The sequence below is a fragment of the Echinops telfairi genome, unplaced genomic scaffold (genome assembly GCF_000313985.2).
Source record: "Echinops telfairi isolate 266 unplaced genomic scaffold, ASM31398v2 ScPeMD7_7473;HRSCAF=8511, whole genome shotgun sequence".
Taxonomy (NCBI): domain Eukaryota; kingdom Metazoa; phylum Chordata; class Mammalia; order Afrosoricida; family Tenrecidae; genus Echinops; species Echinops telfairi.
This window is the reverse complement of record NW_022111377.1, coordinates 5794449-5806463: the sequence shown is the minus strand read 5'-3', so window position 1 is coordinate 5806463 and position 12015 is coordinate 5794449. Positions and strand designations below refer to the sequence as shown.

Here is a 12015-nt window from a genome sequence, read left to right as displayed (position 1 = left end):
GCTTAGGCTCTCCTTAGTCAACGCAGCCCTTCTCAGGGCACCCTCTTTTCACTCTTGATGCCCAGGGACCTAGGGGAAGTAGCCCTGCTCCCCTCTCTGCCCCCGAACCCATGGCAGTGCTAGTTGTCCAGCTATTGACAATGGAGCCCACACCCCAATTTCCCTTGGAGCAATTTACTTCCTTGTTGCAGGGAAAATTAAAAAAAACAGTTTGATAATTAACATCGGAAAAGTCGGGACATTAAATGTACGAACTCTCAGGTCATTCTCGCAGCCGAGAGAGTCAGCTCAGGGCTGACTGTCTCATTTTCAAAGACCTTCCATGTTTTGATCACATGTGAGCCTCAAGTCATCTCACGATGTAGCCAGGGAGGCAATTTCGTTTGCTTCCAGTTGTGCTTGACGAAATGATAGCTCGGAGTGGAAACTTGGACAAGGTGCTGTGGGTGCTGGAAGCAGAAGAATCAGGCGTGGGATCTAAATTGCCCGGCCCCGTGAACACAGGCCTGATTTTAGAGTCTGTGAAGGAAGTTCTGTGGAGCGAAGACTAATAGGGGAATCATTGGAAACCCTTTCTCATTTTAAACTACAACACACTTGTAAGACACTGTGTGTAGGTACATGCTTTTTACTATTAGAAAAGGCAGCGATAACAGGAACTTATAATGAGTTATACTTTTTTTTTAAAGTAGTTAATTGTGATGAAAGAGGATCTCACTTGTGTTCAATCGTAGAAAAATGTGTGTATGTGTGCGTGAAGAATAGAAAATATTCTTTACAAGTCCAGGAACTTTCCCTACAGCTCTTTCCATCATACCCATCATTAGCCCTGGCTTCGGGGCAGGGCTCCAGTGATGGGGCGGAGACAGATTTGTTGCAGAATAGCCTTCTGTCTTCCCTGGTTCAGGAAGACTACTCAAGAGGGAAGTTTATGTGTATAACAATAAGTGGTAAGGACCGGTCCACATTTTCATCAGGTTGTACTTTGTCCTGCCCAGCTGCAGGTCTATACATAAGTGGGTGTGCCTTAACTTCCCTTTGGTGTTTAGATAACTTTGCCCAGCTCACTATCAGCGTATCTAGGTAGTTATCGGGCTTGTGTGGCTATCTTGTGTAACCAGATATTATAGTTCGATATCAGGCTATGTATATCTCGATAGCACCATAAAGGGCCGTGTATCTGGACATTAGCTTGGTGGAGATTTGATGTGGCAGTAGATTCCCATTGGCTCGGTGGGCTGCGTCTTTATCTTGACGATAACTTTGAAGAAGGATCCCTGAGATGCTCTCTTGGTGGTAACCTTTTAGCTCTCCCACCTTCCTGGCCCAGAGGGAAGCAGGGCTCAGCTGCAGTGTCCTTTCTCCCTCATGTATCCTCTCCCAGCTTAGCTCCACGAAGGAGTGTGTGTGTGTGTGTGTGTGTGTGTGTGTGTGTGCGCGCGCGATTCCTGGAAGCACTGTCGGCGGCCAGGTCCCTCTTGGCCATCTGTTTTCATTTCCTAGTGTTTAGACCTTGCGAGTAGATCCCTGAGCCACAGGGAGCCCCTTTCTCCACCTCTGAGTATGCTGGTGGAAGATCACGTGACTGGGTGTGCCAGGTGCCACATGGGGCACATGCCTGTAGCTGGGATCGAACTGCTTCTGAGTCCATGCGGGTGGTGGCTGCTACTGGTTCTGTTCAACCCTTTCTTGATTTCTGGTTCTCTGAAGCTAAGATGTTTAAAAAAAAAAAAAAAGGATATAGGGAAAGGTTTTTTTAAGGAGAGAGAGATGGAAGCTTAGTGACCTAGAGCAGGGTCTTAGCCTCTGTCTTAGAGCAGGGTCTTGCCTCTGTCTCTCTCTTCGGGCTTATTCTTGGCCTTGAATCTGTAGGACGAGTCTATTTTCATGCTCACACAGTATTTTGCATCACACATTTGAGCTGTTTGGGTGTTTGTGTAGTTAGAAGTTGGTAGGAGCGGCAACAGCCAGCCGTCCTCTTCCTACTGGAGTGACAGGGCCCAGAAATTACCTTTAAGAAAGATCCCAGAACATAGCAAATTCCAGGGGAAGATTTATGGCATCTCTTATTATGAAAAGGTCAAGTAAGAAAGGTTACTGTTGAGATCGGTACAACCCCTGTGTTTTCGGGGCCGACGGGGTACGCAGTGCAGATGACCACGGGTGGTGTCAGAAGAGTGGACAAAACATTGTTTCCCACTTGAAGATCCCTTCATTGCCTCTGTTCTCACGAAGTATTGTAAGGAAACTCTAATCAAATAAGAAAAGCCAGTCATTGTTAATCATGTAGAGATGAAATCATAGTAGGCAGATGTCTGTAAACGTGGTCCCTCCCTAGAAATGCCAAGTTCTCCCTGAGGAAACTTTCCCTTTGAATGATGGGGCTGAGCTGCAGAAGGGTTACCCTCTGCTGCGGACACCTCGCCTATGAACCTAGCCTTTGATAGAAGCTGACAGACGCTTCCCTCCCAGGCCCTGTCTGCGCCAGACCACAGTTGTTGGGGGTTCCCAGGGAAGGAGTCAGGAAGAGGCGGGGGTGGGGGTGGGGTGGGGAAGGGGTCGGCTGAAAGCAGATCTCTGATCAGGGGCCGGCGGAGGAACCCATGGTGTGTGGAGCCTGTGCCATTTCAGAGCTAGTGGGGGGGGAAAAAAGTAAAAAAAAAAAAAAATTGATCTTTGTTTAGATTAACAGACCCCTGACTATGAAGAAGGAAGGAATCCAGACCAGAAACCGAAAAATGTCTAGCAAATCCAAAAAGTGCAAAAAGGTGCATGACGCGCTGGAGGACTTCCCTAAGAGCAGCTCCTTTAACCCCGCCGCCCTCTCCAGACACATGTCATCCCTCAGCCACATGGCACCCTTCAGCCACTCCAGCCACATGCTGACCACTCCGACACCGATGCACCCAGCGTCCAGCCTCTCCTTTGGACCGCACCATCCTTCCAGCATGGTCACCGCCATGGGCTAGAGTCCCTGCTCGATGCTTCCAGGTCTCCGAGCGAGATTCCCTCCAACCCCTTATACTTGCATTTCTGCAGGAGCAGTATCATGAAGCCTCAAACCGATGGATATGCTTTTGAAGGCAGAAAGCAAAATGATGTTTGCCACTTTTGCAAAGGAGCTCACCGGGGTGTGTGTGTTCTCAACCACTGAATCTGGATCCCATTTGTGAATAAGCCATTCAGACTCATGTTCCCTATTTAACAGGGTCTCTAGTGCTGTGAACAACGACGACAAAACGCTGAACATTGCATATAACTTATATTGTAAGAAATCCTGTACATTTGAGGAAGACTTTATTGCATCTGGGTAGCTGTGAGAAAGGCATGAAGGACGCCAAGAATTTTAAGGTTCTGGGGAAAACAAAAGTGTGGAAATTAAGAAGAAACTAGGTTTAATATCCAAATGGACAAACGGCCAGTTTTGTTTGACTGGCCACAGTTGTTTGATGCATTAAAAGAGAAAAAAATGAAAAAAACAAAAACAAAAAAGAAAACAAAAAAAAAAGTCGTAGGCAAATCATTCATCCAAAGCTGTGGGCCTCTGCCTAGAAAATACTATAAATTCCAGGCAATCGGTGTTCACACGGGTTGCCATCGAGGGGTTCAGGTGGGCTTTTCTCAGACCTACATGCTTTGTGAACAAGTCCCTGTAATTGTTGTTTGTATGTATAATTCAAAGCACCAAAATAAGAAAAGATGTAGATTTATTTCATCATATTATACAGACCTAATTGTTGTATAAATTTATTTACTGCTAGTTGTTAAGAACGACTTTTATTATTTTTTTCTCCCTGTTTTGTTTTAATATTTTCCTTCTCTCTGAATTTTTTGGGTTAATAATAATAATAATTAATAATAATAAACTAGATTACATTCAGTTGGCCTAAGGTGGTTGTGCTCTCAGAGGGTTTCTTTTCCATTTTGTTTTTGGATGATATTTATTAAATGGCTTCTAAGGGTACAGCAGCCTCTGTCTTTCCACTCCCCCCCACCCCCATGGCCTCTGCTTTGAGGGTAGCAGTGTATGAGCTACCGACATGCATGTCAGCGGACCGAGGCTAGCAGGCCCCGGACCTGAGAGCAGCCTGGCTGATGTTAGTTCCCGTCCGTTTTCTGTGTTAGTGATCACTGCCTTAATACAGTCTGTTGGAATCATAAATAAAGAAATACTATTAAATAAAGTGAAAATTATTTTAACACAAATGACATCGCATTAAAATGTTGGCCAGGCTCTTACAGAGTTTGGTAGCTCTAGCTTATTTAAGGGGGGGCGGTGGGGAGGAGAGGTTTTTTGTTTTTCTTTTCTAAAAGAACAACACAATGTTCAAGTTATCCACAAAGAGATCATGCCAAACCTGGATAGTCCACATCTGTTCTTTCGGGGAAACCGGGGATCTCAGGAGCGCCGCGGGCATCTCTGTCCCAGGGGGATTTTGTTATCCTGGGCCTGGAGCAGGGGCTGGGGTCCCTCCACCAACTGCAGCTCACCTGGCCTGGATGCCCTGTGCACTTGGAGCAGCCGGGGGTCTTTCTTCACTGAGCTTCACAGGCCTTTGAAGACGCAGCGAATGGACCCCGTGCTACACCAGGGAAGCGGTCTGGGCTGGCTCTGGAGTTCATTTCCGTTGTGCTTTGCTACTGCTGAATTGGATAACACCACAGCGAAGGGTTGATTGGAAGGTGTGCAAAACAAGAAAGAACCATGTTGTAACTGACGCTGTATAGTTCCCTTTGACTCTGTTGACAGAATGTGTAACTCGTGGCACACATTTGAAAATCTCTGTTAATCGCCGCCTCGCTGCTTTCCTAGCAAATATTTTAAACCTGAAGCTCAATGTTGAAATAAAGGAGTAGAGAATTACTGAGATGCAAATGGCGATCTCACTGGCTCCCAGTTAATTCCCTGCAAGTCGGATGTTGTTCTAACTTTTGAAAGACTCACCTATTGCCATATGAACACTTGGCAGATTTTACTGTGTGGTGTTCCACTGCCTTGGGATTCACCACCCCCTTTCTTCATGAACAGATCTGACTAATGCCCTTTCACCTGAAGAACAGGGAGGTCAAATTCTTGGCATTCTTTGGGGGGGGGGAGCATACTTCCATAACCCCCCAACTCAGTACTCTAACTGGATTTCCTCTTACTCGTCTAGCTATCTGGACATGAAATCCTGTCCTTTGCAGAGAAAAGTAATTCCCTCATTCTGAACATAGTTTTCCATTCTCAAAGATATTTCTAGAAGATGAGGCAACTGATTATGAAAATCATCCTTTTTTTAAATTTATTTTTTTTGTTTGAAAATCATCTTCAACAACAGGGTTTTCTGTTTCTTTCGACTGCTACCGCAGGGTTTCAAGGCCTCAGTGTGCCTGCGCCCCCACCCGCACTTAAGAAAATGTAAAACACACCAGAGGGTTCAATCTAGAAAAATACATCCAAGATTAAAGATCTAAAATATTTCTAAAATGATTTGAAGTGAATGCTCCTCTTAATTAACCGACAGTCTGTGGTCACCTCGTTTTTTTGCAATCGTTGTGTTAGCTCATCCACAGGAGAGCGCTTGGGTTGGGTTTTTGGTCCGTGAGAAATTTGGATCATTTTCTTTTAAAGTGTTTTCTAAGCCAGCAGAAGAGGAAAAAGAAGCCAGATGGCTATGGAACCGTTTTGCTCTTTCTGAAATCATCTTATTTAACAGTGGTAGTGAAGTAGAACTTGTTCATTGAAGCACTTCATTTACACGACATCTACCTATTGCGTGCCTACTGAAGTCAGGGTAATCATAGTCCATTTCACTACTTTTTTTTTTTTGGTTTTTAAGCAGAGCAGGAAATAGAGAAACCAAGAGGGATCTCATTCTTACTTTATGACATTTCAATAGTTATTCCCCTTAAAAAAAAACCAAAACAAAAAAATCATGCCACACGAATGGTAGTGAAGTTGCCTATTAGGCCTCTGGTATGATGGAGGTGGGAAGTCCCAGAGCTTGCCTGCTGAGATCAGTCTCAATTTGCTAGATCTTTCTCAGGTTTTAAAAGGATTTTAGAAGCGTACTCCTCACTATGAGACTTTTCGGCGTGAAGGGTGCGCGTCCTCTCCAGGTGGGACGTGTCTGCTCTGAATTGAATAAAACTGTTGCCTGTTCTCAAAACTCAAACTCATCAAAGCAGGTGCAATCCATTCCGCCTCTGAGATTTTCCTCACAACCCTGAGCTGCCTGGTCTACATTTCAAAGATTTATAGGGGTAGTGATCACTTTGTTGCTTTCTTTTGTTCCATCCCGGTTCAGACACCCTCAGCTCCAAAGCCATCTCTCATCTCCAAGCAGCAAGTTTCTGGTCCTTTCTGGGCAGCAGGCTGGTGCCAAGGCATCTGCAGACACCTTGGCTTCAATTCCCAGGGAAAGGCAGATAATGCGGATTAAGAGGCCAAAAAGAAAACACTTGAACCATGGTGTAGTATCGTTTTATCATCAGAACAACCGAAATATAACCATCACCCCCAAAGCCGTGGCGTGACACTCCAGTCCCTGTCCTGTCCTTCCAAATGAAACGCACTTCTGGAAAGCATTTTCATGTCTGATTCCAACACCTTGTTCCAACAAACCGTGTGAATGGAGTCTCAGATCTGACTTGTCCACCCCTTTTGTAAAGGGCACGGTCACAGGAAAAGTCTGGCCTTCAGAGAAAAGCATTGAGCCTTACAACCCGCTATGACCACGGTTCTAGAAGTCTGGAGGGTTGTGTTTGACTCCTGGTTCTGCCATGAATTAATAGCACAATCCAAGGCCATTTGCTTCATTTCTCTGAGAGCCGGGCCCTTAGCTCTAAAACTGGATAGTTTTGAAGGTGGTGCAGTAGGTTATGAGTTCGTGGGACCCCTCATCATAACGTCAGTAGTTCCAACCCACTAGCTGTTCCAAGGGAGAAAGGCGAGGCTGGCTGCTTCGATTCAGCCTCAGAAACCCTGTGGAGCAGTGGGACTCTGCCCAATAGGAATCAACGCAATGGCAGTGGGACGCTATGGTTCCGCGGAACTTCATTTTGAGAACATCCTTCCGTAGGAAAGGCTCCGTCCTCTCCCCACTGGAATTTGGACCAGGATAGTTTAAAAGCCTCAAAGGGCTGTGGTTCCTAAGCTTCCAGTTCCCCTCCCATCTATCCTTAATATTATCTTGTGAAACACAAATTAACTTGTGTTTTATGACCGTCGACTCAGAACAGGAGGCAGCGTCTCAGTCTTCCGATTCCCTGCTCTTTTGGAAATGTGTCCAGGCTCCTCTTGAGCCCAATACACAGGACTTGCTTGTCTAGCTGATTTTGGCAGCGTGGTTCATATTTCACTCATCCATTGTATAAAGAAATTCTGCCTGAATTCCTTACAGGGACATAGCCAGTGTTTCTTTTTCCTTCTCTCTTTCTCTGGAGAAGGGGATAAAGAGAGGAAGTAGATCAATGTTTAAAGAAGCTTTTCCGTTTAGGGCGCTTTCTTCAGATCCTGATAGCCCTAGTGATTCCTAACTCTCCCCTGAACTGCTTTGCAGGGATCCTGGTACATTAGCCCCATTGTCTCTGGTGCATTTTCACAATCCCCTGTCATGTCTGTGTGCATAGTTCGGCAAGTTGTACATTGGAGTGGGGCTTTGGAGCGTAGACCCATGAATATACCACCCATCCCGCCCACTCCTTTCCTTGTTGGGCTGAAGCTAAGTAAAAAGACAAGCAAGACGAAGGTATACAGGTGATCCCTGTACTCTCCTGAGGGAGGATACCTGAACCAAGCAACAACCCCATAGGTGTGGACAAGCACCTAAAGGTAAATGTGTGTTTTAAGGAACCAGCTCAGGCCCTAGAATTGTGTAGTTGAGGAAGATAGTGGTAGCGAGGCAAGGCAACTGGCTCCTAGAACTAAGTAGTGCTAATTCAATGAATTCATCTGAAGCAGACCCTGCTGCAGAAAGATGTCTGTACCATGTTATTTTATCAACCAGAGTCTACCCAGATGTCAGCCAAATCTGTTTTTTGACCTGTAGGAATGATTTTTTTTTAGAAAATGGACATCTTTCTTTTGTTTTAGTTCCTCCATTTTTTAAAAGGATTGTAATATTTATTTTAACTGAACAAACTTGCAAAGTGCCCAAACCTTTTCCCTTTAAGATGCAGAAGGAACCGAAAGGCTGCCCATTGCCACTGGTGAGTTGGCCACGTGTGGTCTAGTCTTATGAGCACTTTACCTTGGATGCCTTAACGAATCAGATGGCCATGACGTGGGAGGGGGGAGAGAGTGTTTAGTGGGGGAGGGGACTTGGGTAAAGCATTTGCTTTTTGAAGGCCATTCAAATTCCATTTTATGAACTGGGTCCAACCCCAGTCCACTGGCATCTGGTTGAATGTGACTCCCAGGGACCGTGGAGCACAGAATAGAACTGCTCCCCCGCGTGCCGAGGCTGCAGCTCTTTATAGGAGCAGACAGCCTTACCTGGCCTCTGCTCATGAACTGGAAGGTAAGAACCGAAGGTAGTGCCCTCTAGTAGGTTCCAGTATTGTTCGTGATCCGATGAACTGGAAACAAACAAAACCCCCAAAGCCAAACTTGCTGCCATCGAGCCAATGTAGAACTAATTCTTTACAGGAGTCGAAAGCCCCATCTTTCTCACGAGGCGTGCCTGGTGGTTTTAAACCGACAATCTTGCAGCTGGCGGCCTAACAGGTAACCACTCCGCCACAAAGGCTCCTCGAACCGGAAGGGGATGTCTAATAAAAGGATTTGGTACAAGGTGGCCCCTCTCTCTCCCTTCTTATTGCCAGGGCAGGCTTCATCCCTTTTTCCTGAGATAAGGAGTTCACAGCCACACTCAGGACAACCTGGGCAGGCCTTGAACATGACCGCTCGGCCCCCACTGAGCACGTCGGTAATGTGTTCCAGTGATACACCAGCGTCGCTGACAGCGGAAGCTGCCTGGATTGTCCTCTTTTCTGCCTTGATAATAGGGGGTGTGAAGTCCCCCCCCCCCCCCCCCCCCCCCCCCTGCTCTGGACAAGCTGTTTTTGTACGAGCCACCCAAGCTGACCTCTCTTTTACAAATCTGAGCCCCGGGTACAAGAGGTGGCCCTGTTTCTCTCTTTGAACATCCCCGGCCTCCTTTGCTGTGGCCGAGTCACCCAAGGTGACTTTCAGCAAGTTGGACCTCCTTCCGAGGAGTCTCAGTTTTCCGGCAGACAAGGGATTGGTTTCTCTCTTCTGAAGACTCCAGGGCTCCTGGCGACAGCATGGAATCATGGCGGCCTCCTAGCAGGACAGGGCCACCCATTGTGTCTGCAGTCTAACCTTTAGGGCTTATTTAGAAAGGAGGGTCGGAATGGTTTGCCTGAAAAAATGGACCCGGGTGTGCTTCTGAAATGATACACATATAGTTTATGTACATACGTCAACGCAAAAAGTTAGCAGTTTGAATCCCCCAGCTGCTCCGTGCATGATCAAGCCGGGTGGGCACCAGCTCCTGTCAAGGCTACAGCCTCAGAAACCCTCCGGGAGAGTTCCTCTCTGTCGCACAGGGTTGCTTTGAGCAGAACAGGTTCGATGGCACGCAACAATATACAGACAGCACCGACATATGCTTGGGATACGCATAGCCAGATGCCATTAAGTTGGCTGGGATTTCTGGCAATTCATGGGTGTCAGAGTTGTCGAACCGTGCTCCAAGGGGCTCCAGGGGGGTGGTTTTTCAGGCGTAGACCACCAGGCCCTTCTTTGAATGCACTTCAGTGTGGACTTGACCCTCAACTTTTAAGTTAGCAGCACTGAGCCATTAACCGGCTCATACACTGGGCACATAGAGAAGTCTATGGCAAACCCATCTAATAACGCTTAGGGCTCATTAACTATGGAAAAGTAACGATTCAGCGAAGCATTTTATATTTTTCCCCTTTAATGCTCAGAAAAAGCCGGGGGAGGTGCGTAGATTATTCTTCCCAGTTTACGGAGAAGAACACTGCAAGGTAACTGGCCCAACCCAAGTCACCCATCTAGTAATTGGAGTTGAGACCCGGCTATGCGGCTTTGAACTTAAAGGTTAAGTCATAAAGGTCCCTTTCTCTGAGGGGAAATGGAAGTCAGGACGCATCAGGCACAATAGCTCCCGATCTGACAGCTTTCTTGCAGGGGCAGTAAGCGGGAGGGGTGGAGGCAGACAACATGTATTTGAAGTTGCTCCGACGTCTAGCAAAAGACCACACCAGTTGCCATTGAGTTGATTCTGAATCATGACATCCCCACGCGCTTTGAACTGGGCTCCCTAAGGCTTCCTACTGGGATGTTTTGGAAGCAGACAGGCAGATCTTTCTTCCAGGGCACCCCTGGGTGGGTTCCAATCACCACCCTTTCTGCTGGTTGTCAAAAGCGTCACCATTGAGGCGGCAAGACCACCTCAATCTTTTGCTTCTACACAAACTCATCAGCAAGGTCAAGGGCCATGTCTGTGAAAGGAAAACCCTGCATTCGTTTCCTCTTGGTGCTGTCACGAATGACCGGAAACGGTGGGGTGTTCAATTCGGACAATTTTCTTTCCTCACAGTTAAGAGACCTCAAATTGCAAATTCATCTCGCTAGGCTGAAGCCAGGGCTGCCAGAAGACTGGTTCCTTCTGCTGGCTCTCGGGGAGAAACTGCACCCTTGCCCTTGCCCGCACAGGGTTCAGTGGCCTTTCCTGGCAACACTGCGACCTCTTGCTTTGGTCCTCACCGGCCCTGCTTGCCTTTGGTCAAAAAATAGGAGCTGCCCTTCACCTTGGAGGAAGACATGGGGTAGAGGTCACGGTGGCTAAAGGACCCCTCTCCCTCCCCCCACCCTCCGTAGAATAAACACAGATTTGTTTCTGCACAGATTTGGCTGGGCCCACCTGGGGGCGTGGCCACAAGCCGGTTTGTTTTTGCAGCAGGTGTGAATTCCACAGAGCTTGCTTCAGCAGTTCCTGCTGGGCGACCCCATCCACGTAAAGGTTCAAGAAGTGAAGGAAGGCACACCTGCCGCCCAGCCCAGGGCTGCTTCATCCTTGGCTTCTGATGGTGGCCACGGTTCCTTGGTCTCCAAGGTGAGGTGGGGGTGGGACTTTCTTCATTTTATGATGACTGTCAAGACATGCTGGGGGACGGCTTTATTCAAGACCTCCCACGGGGGCATAGGGACGGGGCTGGGCCTCTTCCCATAGCCTCTTGCTGCAGGGTCCTTTGCGGCAGGGTGGTAACATGACCGCGATCCCTGTTATTTTGCCCGCTGTTGCTGTGTATCCATGAGGGCTTTTCGGCGATCGCATTTAACCCAGGTGAGATTTTTTTTCTTGGAGTGGAATTTCAGTGACTGAAATGGGTGAGTACCTGCCCGCCCTTCCCCCCCCCCTCCCCAAGTAACAGGAGTAATGGTTTCCTGAAGGTACAGGGAGGGGGGTGGAGGAAGAAGGGGTAGCTGATAGCAATGATGATTGTATAACTGCACTGGAGGGGGGCAAACAATAGAATTGTAGGTAAATGGATGTATTAGTGTAAGATATGATAATACATATATATATACACACACAATAATAAGGGTTCGGGGGAAGATATACAGGGGAGTGGATATCAAGGAGGTCAAGAAGAAGGAGAATGTTTGGAAACTGATTGTGGTAACAAGTGTACAATCCTGCTTTATGTGACTTAACTATGGAATGCTACGATATCCCTAAAAGCTCCCAATAAAATGATAAAAACAAAATAAAATAAAATGGGTGAGTAGCAGGACATGTATTGGGGGGTGGAAACAGCTGTCTGCCAGCTTCCCATCAATGATAAAGGTAAGTCAGCGTCTCATCCAAATATGTGTAGAGGCAACCCTGCGCTTAGAAGGTTTACCCTCTCTTTCCGGGTAACAAGCTGAACCTGAGAACAATTAAATTGGGACTGAGAGCCTGGCTCACTCATAGAGCAGGCTGAGGTGCTCAATCCTGTGTTCGACAGAGACAGCAGGCCGAATCTTCTTGATTG

At 47.1% G+C, this 12015-nt stretch overlaps 1 protein-coding gene across 3 annotated transcripts in view; it reads left to right on the top strand.

Moving 5' to 3' along the window:
* Nucleotides 1-4859, top strand: part of GATA3 (GATA binding protein 3) — a 19213-nt gene extending 14354 nt beyond the window's left edge. For 2 of the 3 annotated variants that reach the window (XM_004712628.2, XM_004712627.2), the window contains exon 5: nucleotides 2685-4859. In XM_004712628.2, the coding sequence (XP_004712685.1) occupies nucleotides 2685-2969 (285 nt within the window). In that variant the 3' untranslated portion in view covers nucleotides 2970-4859. The remainder of the gene's footprint in view (nucleotides 1-2684) is intronic. The other variant, XM_045285611.1, reaches the window with a different exon arrangement.
* The last annotated feature ends 7156 nt before the right edge of the window (nucleotides 4860-12015 follow it).